Genomic DNA, 12,146 nt, shown 5'->3' with positions numbered 1-12,146 from the left:
AAAGGAGATACAAACAGGAACAACCCTAAGTAAAAAGCAGTGAATAAATTGCGAAGAATTAAGAGTCATTGTGATTTTTGGACATGATATTAGTGGCTTTTGTGCATCAATTGCAGTATGTAAAACAGTAGTCATTCTGATAGGCTGGCTTTCGTTCTCCTTAAAAATGCAGCATAACAATATATTTAGAAATACAAAATTGATCAAATACAAAAGAGTCGATATAATACAAGAATGTAGATTATGTAGAATCACTGTCATTGTAATTACTGCTAAAAATAAACATGGAAAATGTATATTTTAATGTATATATTCATTTAAAATGGGACAGTTTATATTAACAAGCATTTACATGTTAACATGAGATTATAGCCATTGTTAATTTTAATCTGCAGCTCTTTGGCAGGTTAATGTAACAATTTGAATACTTAAAAAAATAAAAATAAAAAAGTCAAAACATTCAAAAATCAGTACAGGTACACAGATCATTCATTCATTAAACCATTCAGTGGTACTAGGCACCCAACAGAGCTAGTGTGCACAAAATGTGCTTTCTGTAACATCTTTAAAACGCTAAAAGGAGATTATAGAAATCTTAATTTATCACTTGAATCTCACCAGCACACTTATGCCTCTTAATTTTTCCCTTATTTAGGAATCTTTCATTACAAACTGAGCAGGCAAAAGGTTTTTCACCAATGTGTGTTCTTGTGTGTTGTACCAAGGTTGTCTTTTTGGAAAACTTTTGACCACAGACCGAACATGCAAAAGGTTTCTCATCCGTGTGCTTTCGAAAAGAACCTTTGGCCACAGTATGAGCAGACAAAAGGTTTTTCATCAGTGTGTGTTCTTGCGTGTCGTGTCAAGTTTTGCTTTCCAGAAAATCTTCGACCACAAACCGAACATGAAAAAGGTTTCTCACCAGTGTGGATTATTTTGTGGTTTAATAAGTGTCCCTTCCGATACAAACTCAACCCGCAATCTGCGCATGCAAAAGGTTTCTCACCAATGTGGGTTCTTGTGTCTTGTCAAGTGACTCTTTTCCGAAAATCTTCAACCACGAACCGAACGTGCAAAAGGTTTCTCACAAGTGCCATTTCTTGTGTGTATGTTTAAGCTTCTGAGAGAAACTTTGGCCACAAGTTAAGCAGGCAAAAGGTTTGTCACTAGTGTGGACAATCATGATTTTTCAAATAAGCCTCAAGTCGAAAGGTTTTCCCACACTGAGAACATTTCCAGCGTTTGCTGTCAGTGTGACATGTCATATCATCTTCAGATTGTTCATGGCCATCAGTGTGAGGAGAGTGTGGCATGTCGTCACTATCTGACATCGAAGCTAATCGGCTGTCTGTTTGTGATCCTTCACAGTGGTCGCCATCAACTTCTGTTGTGATGTGTTGACTTAAGCTGCTGCTTGGAGGCTCCGCCCCTTTGTTCTCTTCATCTGCAGTCTTCAAATGGACACCAGTCACTGGCAACTCTGTGAAATCTCCCTCCTCTTTAACATATGGTGCTAACACATAGGTGCCGCACGAATCAAGAAAACGAACACTAATCCCCAAAATTTGAAATTTACGCGTTTACTGTTATATCCATTTTGACAACGTTTATTGACATAAATATTTTTATTCCTTAAATCACAGGCACAGCATATGATAGATTAAATACAAGAAGATACACATAATACAATAATGTAGATTATTTACAATCATTGTCATTGTAGCATTAAACACAAAGCTTCTATGATCACTGCTATTGTCACCAGCACACTTGTGTCTCTTAACCTCATCATTACGTTTGAATCTTTTAACATAAACAGATCGGGCAAAACGTTTTCACCAACGTGTGCTCTTCTCTGCAAAAGATTTCACCAGTGTGTGCGATTGGGCATCTTTTTAAGCTTGACTGCAAACTAAGCAGGTATAGGTTTGTCGACAATGTGTGTTTTTGCGTTTATGTGAATTGCTCTGTGCAGAATGTTTATGGCTACAAACTGCGCATTGACATCATTCCGCACTAGTGGGAACTATTGTGTTTAAGTACAGTACTCCTGTATAGACCCTTCTGTTCTGACATCACGTTCGTGCGCTGTGTGCAAAAGCGTCCATGTTCGAGGGCAAGCGGTGGATAGCACACAGTCGAGTGAGTGAGACAAACAGAAGAAAAATATTCGCTAAGTCCCTTTTTATGTTCATAAATCACAACAACCTGTGCAGTTTCAGTTGCTACAGTCACTCTTCTTCTTTATAATCGAGTTATTTACAATGTTGTGATAGCTCACTTTGGGGAACAAACTGGCTTCATTTGACTAGTCTGATTTTTGGAAGTTCTTCCAAACTTCTTCGTTTTTTCTTCATATTGACTTCGAACGACTGCTTCCAATGTGTCGATGTAATGGATTGGTGTCCTAATAATGACCTTTCCACCGAAACTAGACACATGGAGACCAATGACCGATAGCGCTTACAATGGATAAGGCTTCTCGTCGTGTTTTTCTTCTGTGTGTGTGCCCTCAAATATGGCAGCCAGAAACTAAGCATTGTGGGGAAAAATACATCAGCGAAACGGGTCTATAGAGAATCATTGACTTAAATTGAACAGGCTAACGTTTTCGAGTATGTGTTATTGCATGTTTTTTTAAGCTGTAATGTGTGGCAAAATTGTGACCACAAACTGAGCAGGGAAAAGGTTTCTCTCCAGTGTGACTTCTTGTGTGTTTTTTTAAGTGTTGCTGTCTATAGAATCTTTGACCACAAACTGAACAGGGAAACGGTTTTTCTCCAGTGTGAATCATTGTGTGCACTTTTAAATAACCATTTGTAGAGAACCTCTTGCCACAAACTGAGCAGGCAAAAGGTTTCATTCCAGTGTGTGAAACTGCATGTTTTTTTAAATTGGCCCGCGTAGTGAAATTGTGACCACACACTGAGCAGGGAAAAGGTTTCTCGCCAGTGTGTCTTGTTGCATGGTTTTTTAAACTGCAACGAGTAGAGAAACTGTGCCCACAAACTGAGCAGGTGAAAGGTTTCTCACCAGTGTGAGTTCTTTTGTGTTTTTTTAAGTGTTCCTGTCTACAAAATCTTTGACCACAAATTGAACAGGCAAAGGGTTTTTCTCCAGTGTGGATTCTTATGTGTATGTTTAAATAACCCTTCTGAGAGAAACTTTGACCACAAAATGCGCAGGAAAAAGGTTTCTCTCCAGTATGGATTCTTGTGTGTACTTTTAAGTTGCCCCTTAAAGAGAAACTCTGACCACAAACTGAGCAGGGAAAACGTTTCCCAGTGTGTAATACAATATGTTTTTTCAAATTGGACTCGTAGCCAAAAGCTTTTCCACACTGAGAACATTTCCACCGTTTACTGACAGCGTGACATGTCATATCATCTTCAGACTCTTTATCGTCATCAGTGTCAGGAGAGTGTGACGTGTCATCACTATCTGATACTGGAGTGAAACGTCTGTCTGCTAGTGATAGTCCACAGTGCTCGCCATCACCTTCTGTTTTCATGTGCTGACTTGTGCTGCAGCTTGGAGGTTCCACCCATCTGTTCTCCTCATATTGACCTTCATCTTCACTTTTCAATGGGACAGCAGTCACTGGCAACTCTGTGAAATCCTCCTCTGCTTTAATGTATGGGGAGTCTTCAATGTGAAAGGGCTCCAGGTCCTCCTCTGCCTCCTCTTTAATGTTAGGAAACTTTGGCTCCTGCTGCTCAGGACCAACATTTTCTTCACTGGTGTCTGCAGGACACAAGATAAACATGTTTTGGTCAAGTCAGTCTGTTGTGGCTTTTATGATGTGTTCTCTTGTTTATATATATAAATATATATCTTTTTTTTTAAGTTATCAGATGGTCCAAACTAGCAAAAGAAAAAACTTTAAATATATATATTTTTTAAATCATAACAAAATAAACATTTGTAAAATAAATATCCTACAAGACAAGTATCAATAATGGTGATAAAAGGTTGAAAACCACATGGTTTAAAACCACACTTTATTTGGCCCATTAAAGCAACCAAAGTGTGTCTAGCATACGTCATGTAATTTGCGAAGATGTAACCTATGACAAAAATGAGTTTGACACTCCCGCAGAGGGAGGCCCACACCGTACAACACTGTCAGAACCACTGCTCTGTTGTTTTATAAATTGTTCTCCATGTGAAATTCAAAGTACACATTGGTGCATTTTAGATTAAAAATCGTAAAAATCGGTTCACGACAAAAAAAACTCATATTGTAAATAAACACGGCAATGTCGTTAAAACGTATTGACTAAACAAGAGACAAACCTGCTGTGTTGAACACAACTGGAGGCCTCTTGCAAACAGCGTCCAGCAGTTGGGGTTGTCGCTCATTCTTTTCTTGCGCTCCACAAAGATCCTCCTCGTACTTTACCGTGTTTCTTGCGCACATTTTCGCACGACAATCACGCTCACACTTGACCTCTGCTGAGCCGAGGTGTCGGGAACAAACGCGTCCCCTTTGTTAGCGGCTAGCAAGCTAAGCTAAGCTAATAAAGGCCGAGAAGCTTCAACGAGCAAGTGAGACGACTTTAAACCGATCACGAAGATATATTAATAATGTGTGACTTCAATTAAGTATTGACGGACGCACAGTGTCGAGGTTTGAGTAAATTTAGGACGAATTATTCTGCAAAGCGGCTGTTGTTGTAAAAAGGGAGTGGGGAGCCTGGAAACATAATATCTACGGCAAGTCCACTTGGATAAATTTAGTTTCACTAACACACGAAACAACATGGTCATAGGAATACAAGTTCGAAAACGCGCGTTTAACTGTACAAAATAAAAAAGATGACACAACGAACACATAAAAACAAACATGTTTACTTGTGCAGCATATTCATTGGAGAAAGCAAGCCAAATATGAGAAAATGACAACATAAACACGTTTCCATCTTACCACAGAGACAAAGTTTATTCACAGTCTATTGTCAATCAATAATATTCTTTAAAAATATGGGCATAGGGCTCCATGATATTGAGAAATTACATAGATTTTTTAAAACTATTGTTTCAACCCTTCTGTATTGTTTGTACAGTTAATCGTTTCAGTAGAATAGAAAGTATGCTCAGTAGAGCGCAAAAGTACACTGAGTCATTTGTATAGTCAACTTCTACTTGTAATGAAATGTACAAGTACCGAGCAGCTAATAATCCAGCCAGATATTAAATCAAAATAATTTTCAGGCCCAGTTATTGTATAATGCACATAGAGCACATTCCTACCACTTTTTTTTATTAATCAACATTATTTTGCATGTTTTAGCATAAAATGCATTACTATTTCAGTAAACTAAACATTCCTAACCAGAGTGTATTCTAACGTGTATTCTTAAGTTTCCCTTACGAGAGAATTTTTTACCACAAACTGGGCAGGCAAAAGGTTTGTCACCCGTGTGTGTTCTTGCGTGTCTATTTAAGACTCCCTTTGTAGAAAATCTTATACCACAAACTGCGCAAGAAAAAGGTTTCTCACCAGTGTGTGTTCTTGTGTGTGTTTTTAAGATTCCCCTCTGAGAGAATCGTTGGCCGCAAACTGAGCAAGCAAAAGGTTTCTCTCCAGTGTGTGTTCGTGTGTGTGTTCTGAAGTGTACCTTTTGAGCGAACCTTTGTCCACAAACTGAGCAGACAAAAGGTCGCTCACCAGTGTGGGTTCTTGTGTGTATCTTTAAATATTCTTTTGAAGAGAAGCTTTGACTACAAATTGAACAGGCAAAAGGTTTCTCACCAGTATGTGTTCTTGTGTGTATTTTCAAATAATCATTAGAAGAGAAGCTTTGCCCACAAATTGAGCAGGAAAAAAGTTTCTCCCCAGTGTGTGTTGTTGTGTGTTTTTTCAAGTTTCCTTGTGTAGAAAGAGTTTTACCGCAAACTGAGCAAGCAAAAGACTTCACATCACTGTGCGTTTTCATGTGAGTCCTTAAGTTTCCCATACGAGAGAATCTTCTATCACAATCGGCGCAGGCAAATGGTTTTTCTCCAGGGTGGGCGCTCAAATGAGTTTTCAAAAGGCACTTCGACCCAAAAGTTTTCCCACGCTGACATTTCCAGCGTTTGTTGTCAGTGTGACATGTCATATCACCAAACTCTTCATCACCATAATTGGTGTCAGGAGAGTTTGACGTTATATCGTCACTTTCTGATAGTGGAGCTAACCAGTTGTCTGCTTGTGACTGTCCACAGTGGTCACCATCACCTTCTATTGTCATGCGTTGACTTGAGCTGCTGCTTGGAGGCCGCGACCCTTTGTTCTCCTCACATTGGCCTTCATCTTCACTCGTCAACAGGACACCATTCAATGGCCAGTCTGTGAAATCTTCCTCCTTTTTAATGTATGGACACTCTTGCTCCTCCTTTCGGATGTGGGAGAGCTGCAGCTGCTCCTCCTCTTCTTCTTTAACAACAGGCAACTCTGGCTCCTGCTCCTCAGGATGAAGATATTTTTCACTGACATCTGAGGATCAAAAGAAAACAAAATATGGTTAAGTGCAGTCAGTGGTAACTTTGATGTTGCACATTGTTGTTTCTATTTATATGATAGGTTATCGGGTGAGCCACAGAAATTAAATAACACAATTTAAGCTTTATTAGAAATTGTAAAAAGAGAATGTGTATATCAGTTATTAGTTTTTAGAGGCAACCAGGGGACAGGGGATCGAAAATTAACAACAACAACAAAATAACGGTTGTTAAAGTGGTAAAGCAAGATTTGTTTGCATAATTTTTGTAATCAGCACTTTAGTTTGTGTGAATTATTACTGACTTACAGTGCAGGATCATAAATCATACTCTCATACTGAGCATTGTGAAAATGGTTCACCAGACACATAATCAAGCTCGTCCCATAGCCATCTCAGCCCCGAGACCTCAACCCCATTGAAAACCTGTGTAGTAGCTAAAGAGGAGCATGAGGATTTGTACAAAATATTAACATCAGGGCTACTAATCATTGGAGAAATAACTCTTTCGTATTGTAGGAGGGTGCTGTGTAATGCAGAGTTTCTGATAGAAGACTGACCAAATGTTCAGCAAAAGAAAAAAAATGGAATTTTGTAATATTGATTGATTTGTTAGCAATTTATGGTCTTTGTTTACTGTTAAAAACGTGAGTTTCTTGTTATATTTGTTTAACACAAACAAACAGGTTGTTAGATTTATTGCGAGTACCAATTTTCCATGAACCAGTTGTCCGCCCACCGGGTCCACATTACATCATATGTAGTTAGTGCACATTATTGGGCGTTAATAATGTTATGTTACACGTAACGTATTCTTCAAATAGAAAGCACTGACTAAACAAGCTTAACAAGCAACAAGTGAGAGTAAAAAAACATTAGTCACCGCACCTTTTCTATGTAACACAACTCGATGATTCTTGCAAACAGCGCCCAACAGTTGACGTTGTCCCTTGTTCTCGTCTTGTGTTACACAAAATTCCTCTTCGTACTTTATCTTTCTTGCGCACATGTTGACACGACAACCACGACGCTTTACGCTCACACTTGATCTCTGCTGAGCAATGTGCAAACGCGTACCTTTAGTAGAAGCTAGCAAGACAAACTAAGATAACATAAGCTAAGATAAACTAAGCTAAGCAAAGCCGAGAAGCTTCAACGTGTACCGAGACGAGTTTAACGGGACACAAATATTGAATGAGTGACGCTACTTTTACTCTAATAAAGTAGTGATGGACGCAAAGTTTTGAGATTTCGTTTGGCACAGTAAGAATTTAGGCCGAATGATGTACTGAAACGTGCACGTACAAAAGCCTGGAAAGAAGCACAGCTGTATACGTCAAATCTACGGCAACCTCACTTGGACAAAACTCCAGCACGCCAACACGCGACTCGGCATGGTTATTTATTGTTTTATTTATTTATTGTTTTATTTATTTATGTTTTATTAGCGCATGTCAAATAGACAAAAATGGGAAAGAGGAATGTCCTTGGGTTTTTGATAATGTGGCGCCCTGAATAATTTAATTAAATAACCCTGACGTATGTATATCACTGACAGAGTGGGCGCCATGGAAGACTGGCTCAAACCAAGCAAAACCCCTCTCCTATAAAAAAGACACTGACCTGCATAGTGTGCCGAATAATTATGTAAATATAGTTCATTTGCATAAAATAATGGGTTGAAAGTGTGGTCACCTGAGGCCCCCCATACAAACTTTACAATTTTTCGGCAATTAATGTTTTAAAATGAAATACACAACATTGAAAAATTATCATTGAAATTTACTGCACTTTTAATCTGCACCACCACAAGGTTTAGTAATGCTGTGACAAGAAAGAATAGTAACAAAATATGAACGTGCACTCATTATAGAAGCAGTTGGTGGCCCTTAAAAGGACAGTTTTGGTTGTGTGCTGGTAGGCCGCAATTAGAGTTCAACCGCCGTAGCACCAATCCGGTCTTTCTCCTCCGTTACCGTATTAAAATCGCCACATACAATAATGTGATATCCTATGAGGAGTAGTTCCCCTAACTTTCTAAAAATATTAACTTTCGTACTTGCATCAGGAGGGGTATACACTTTTATAATTCTGTATTTATCCCCTCTATAATACACATCCAAAAACAGAAGTCTTCCCGGAATAACATCTCTTCTTCTACATCATGGGTTTTAAAGAAGATTCCAGCACCGTCAGCACTACTGTCACCAATTGAAATTGCACATTTGCCCCTGGCCCATAATTGTATTACATCCTCCACGTCAGCGTTAGTTTTCAGTCTAAGCTCGTGGAGGCATAATAGATCAAAGTCTGTTTTCATCAAAAAATGTATCTTATTTGATCCGGGGCCTGACATTTTTCTTCAATTCATCTAGCAGAATCAAAAATACAGGTACTTTAAGTAATGACACATGACGCCCGTCGATGATTTTTTTTTATTTTATTTTTTTTTATATGACAAGACAGCGGACCTGAAAGAGGATATTTGAACCATTTCGCCACGAGCGACGTCACGTCCAGATGCCCTTCCCCTTCGCTAAACATTATTCAACCTTCTTTTCGTGGCGACAGTAACATAAAATATTTATTCCAAGGTTCCACCATTTTACGTTTCCACCCCATCTTTACCTCAAGGTCTCCAATTTACGAAAGGCTTTTATTTAATCTACATAAGAGTGTGTTCAGACGCTTTTGTTTTCGAAACGGGGTAATTACTGGCGCACAGTGCGGTCGGGGGGCGGGGTGCAGACACACCCATTTAGAAGAAACTTGTGTTGCGCAATCACTTTGCCTGTGAATGAATCACGACATGAATTGAGCCGCTGAGTAAATTAGATGAGATCAGCACTTATTTTTGTTTTATTCTATTTTAAATTTATTCATGGTTCTAAAAGCGCATGTGGCTCAAATGCTATGGGAATCAAAAGTATGGATTGAGCAGTTACCCTGTTTTTGTCAGTTCTCCCGACTTTGTGTTCAGGTATGGGTCTTTGTGGTGATACTTGTCCATGCCAATTTTGTTTTCATTTATTTCACCCTCGTCGTGGCTATTATAAACTGTTCCTTTCACTTACATCCAATATCTCTATGTTTTCGTATTTCATGATCAAAGCATGTACTTCCAAGCCAGTATTTGCCGGAATGGTCTCTTCACGGAATAAGTGGGTGGCTCTTAAAAGAGCCGTTTTTGGTAGTAGGACGAAGTGTATTTACTTAGCCTTGCCGGCTTTTTCGGTCTTCTTGGGGAGAAGCACAGCCTGGATATTGGGCAACACACCACCCTGAGCGATCGTCACTCCGCCGAGAAGTTTGTTGAGCTCCTCGTCGTTGCGGACAGCCAGCTGCAAGTGACGTGGGATGATCCTGGTCTTTTTGTTGTCGCGGGCGGCATTACCAGCCAATTCCAGAATCTCAGCAGTCAAGTACTCGAGGACGGCCGCTAAGTAGACGGGTGCGCCGGCACCGACTCGTTGAGCATAGTTGCCTCTGCGGAGCAGCCTGTGGACGCGACCCACTGGAAACTGAAGTCCTGCACGAGAAGAGCGAGTCTTAGCCTTCGCCCTTGCCTTTCCACCGGTCTTGCCGCGTCCGGACATCTTAAATTTTCTAAATGTACTGGATTCGAAAACCTCGAGAATATCACACCGCTGGCGTAGCAGGGGTACTTATACACACAGCTGCTGCTCACTGATTGGCCAACTTGCTACGGGGAAACAGTTGTCCAATCAGTAAAGAGCTTTAATTGCCGCCACTGTCTTTTGTGTAGACTTCTCATTGGAGCCTTTTTCAAGATGACTTGAGACATTTATTTCTTAAACTATCAATTCTAAAACAGAAATAATACAATTAAATAATACAATTAATTCCTTCATCTGTAAATTATCGATCAGTCTGACAGCCACCTTTCTCTTCTGCTGTCTTGTGTATGGCCATTCCACCAAATCAGTGCCATTTGTTTGTTCTATCTCAATCAAAATAAACTTAAATGCCGTGAATCTGATGATACACATATTGACCTACTCAGAATATGTATTGGTCCATCCATTACGGGTAACTGATTTTTTTTCCCCCCCATGTCTTTGTTTTATTGAACTGAAGCTCCTCATTTGAGTAACTGAAAACAAAAGGACATTTTTTTAAACATAGACTTAGCACATATGTGAACATAGACGGATGTCGACATAATTTGTCAATAATTTACATATACAGAAAAAGAAGTGAAGTAAAGCATATTTGGGATGAAGTAACAAATATAGTCACCCTCTTAAAATAACAGCATTTACTTAATTGCCCTAAACATGTCCTCAGGATGCTGACCACCTCTACTATTATTAGTTACATTCTTAGTTAAACACGGTTCTACCCCTGAAGTGAAATTTAATATGAAGTGGGGAAAAAATGTCAGGCCATTATCTTAAGTTAGCGAGCGATATGTTTAAACAAAAACAATGTATATGAATTTAAGATTCAAAAATTCAGTTTTATTATTAAAACAATGTCATGTGTGTTCCAACAACTGTTTGCTTTTTCATTAATTACATAAGCAAGTAATTTAGGATTAGCACACTGTTGGGTTGAGTAGCCACAAATCGTACTACGGTTTAGAATAATGAATGGCAAGCAAAAACGGTCCTTCAATTAATTCCTTAATTATTCAGTGGGGGAAAAAAGTACTCAGAAACTGGTGAGTTAACTTCTGATATTTTTAGTCAAAGCATTAACATCTGCACAAAATTATAAAATGAGACCCTGCAAATTCAGATATTGCTTTAGGGAGCATCCTTCTACACTAGCACGTTCTTATTTGCCCTTTCCACGACTGCCTTTGTTTGATTGATCAAATAAAGTGAAAAATCACTCGTTGACTGATTTGGATTGGTGGAACAGTTTAAAGTCAGTACCTGAGTCAAATTTCTCTGCCAACCAAAACAGCCTGTTTTCATTGAGGAATCATCTGAGAAATGAGGAGCACTGATGAGTGGAATGTAGCCAACGATTGGATCAATGCAGGAAATGTTCATACTAATGGCAGAATTTTGACTAAAGTGGAGGAATGATTCATTTAGTTGAAAATGGTTGTGGCTCTTAAAAGAGCCGTTGTTGTTGTTGTGTCAAGTAAGTCTAAGCTCTCTCGCCGCGAATCCTGCGGGCCAGCTGGATGTCCTTGGGCATGATAGTGACTCTCTTGGCGTGGATTGCGCAGAGATTGGTATCCTCGAAAAGACCCACCAGATAAGCTTCGCTCGACTCCTGCAATGCCATAACGGCCGAGCTCTGAAAGCGTAGGTCGGTTTTGAAGTCCTGTGCAATCTCCCTCACTAAACGTTGGAAGGGGAGTTTGCGGATGAGAAGTTCTGTCGACTTCTGGTAGCGACGAATCTCACGGAGAGCCACGGTACCGGGCCTGTAGCGATGGGGCTTCTTGACGCCGCCGGTGGCAGGCGCACTCTTACGGGCAGCTTTGGTGGCTAGCTGCTTCCTGGGGGCCTTGCCTCCAGTGGATTTGCGAGCAGTTTGCTTAGTTCTTGCCATCTTCTCTACGCTTTGCAGTTCTAGAGGATTGAATAATCAGAAGTCGGTGAGCTGCCGGGTTTTATTCAAGCGGGACAGCGCTGATTGGTGCGTTTGAGAAGCGCCTGCGCGTAAAGCTTCTTGACCCAT

At 39.8% G+C, this 12,146-nt stretch overlaps 4 protein-coding genes and 1 pseudogene across 5 annotated transcripts; all 5 read right to left on the bottom strand.

Annotated features, from left to right (window-relative positions):
• Nucleotides 1–595: 595 nt before the first annotated feature.
• Nucleotides 596–1,789, bottom strand: LOC147135534 (uncharacterized; annotated as a pseudogene).
• On the bottom strand, nt 1,613–4,701 carry LOC147135533 (uncharacterized). The gene is made up of 2 exons (XM_086053643.1): nt 4,297–4,701; nt 1,613–3,744 (listed from the first exon to the last, which is right to left on the bottom strand). The coding sequence occupies exons 1-2, from the start codon at nt 4,418–4,420 to the stop codon at nt 2,603–2,605; spliced, it is 1,266 nt and encodes a 421-aa protein (XP_085909769.1). The 5' UTR covers nt 4,421–4,701; the 3' UTR covers nt 1,613–2,602.
• A 134-nt stretch (nt 4,702–4,835) lies between these two features.
• Nucleotides 4,836–7,781, bottom strand: LOC147135532 (uncharacterized). The gene is made up of 2 exons (XM_086053642.1): nt 7,374–7,781; nt 4,836–6,481 (listed from the first exon to the last, which is right to left on the bottom strand). The coding sequence occupies exons 1-2, from the start codon at nt 7,492–7,494 to the stop codon at nt 5,331–5,333; spliced, it is 1,272 nt and encodes a 423-aa protein (XP_085909768.1). The 5' UTR covers nt 7,495–7,781; the 3' UTR covers nt 4,836–5,330.
• LOC147135531 (histone H2A-like) lies at nt 6,337–10,105 on the bottom strand. 2 transcript variants are annotated; one of them, XM_086053649.1, is made up of 2 exons: nt 9,699–10,105; nt 6,337–6,481 (listed from the first exon to the last, which is right to left on the bottom strand). In XM_086053649.1, exons 1-2 carry the CDS (start codon nt 10,079–10,081, stop codon nt 6,472–6,474), a joined length of 393 nt encoding a protein of 130 aa, XP_085909775.1. In that variant the 5' UTR covers nt 10,082–10,105; the 3' UTR covers nt 6,337–6,471. The 2 variants fall into 2 exon arrangements, 1 of the variants encoding a protein (XP_085909775.1); XR_015089852.1 differs by having other exon boundaries at nt 6,364–6,481; nt 9,431–10,105.
• A 932-nt stretch (nt 10,106–11,037) lies between these two features.
• Nucleotides 11,038–12,094, bottom strand: LOC147135530 (histone H3-like). Its single transcript, XM_086053648.1, has one exon. It carries the CDS (start codon nt 12,015–12,017, stop codon nt 11,607–11,609), a length of 411 nt encoding a protein of 136 aa, XP_085909774.1. The 5' UTR covers nt 12,018–12,094; the 3' UTR covers nt 11,038–11,606.
• Nucleotides 12,095–12,146: the final 52 nt, after the last annotated feature.

Source organism: Filicampus tigris, chromosome 15 (genome assembly GCF_054856515.1).
Source record: "Filicampus tigris isolate MCC_2025a chromosome 15, RoL_Ftig_1.0, whole genome shotgun sequence".
Lineage (NCBI taxonomy): Eukaryota > Metazoa > Chordata > Actinopteri > Syngnathiformes > Syngnathidae > Filicampus > Filicampus tigris.
This window is presented reverse-complemented; position numbering and strand designations above follow the sequence as displayed.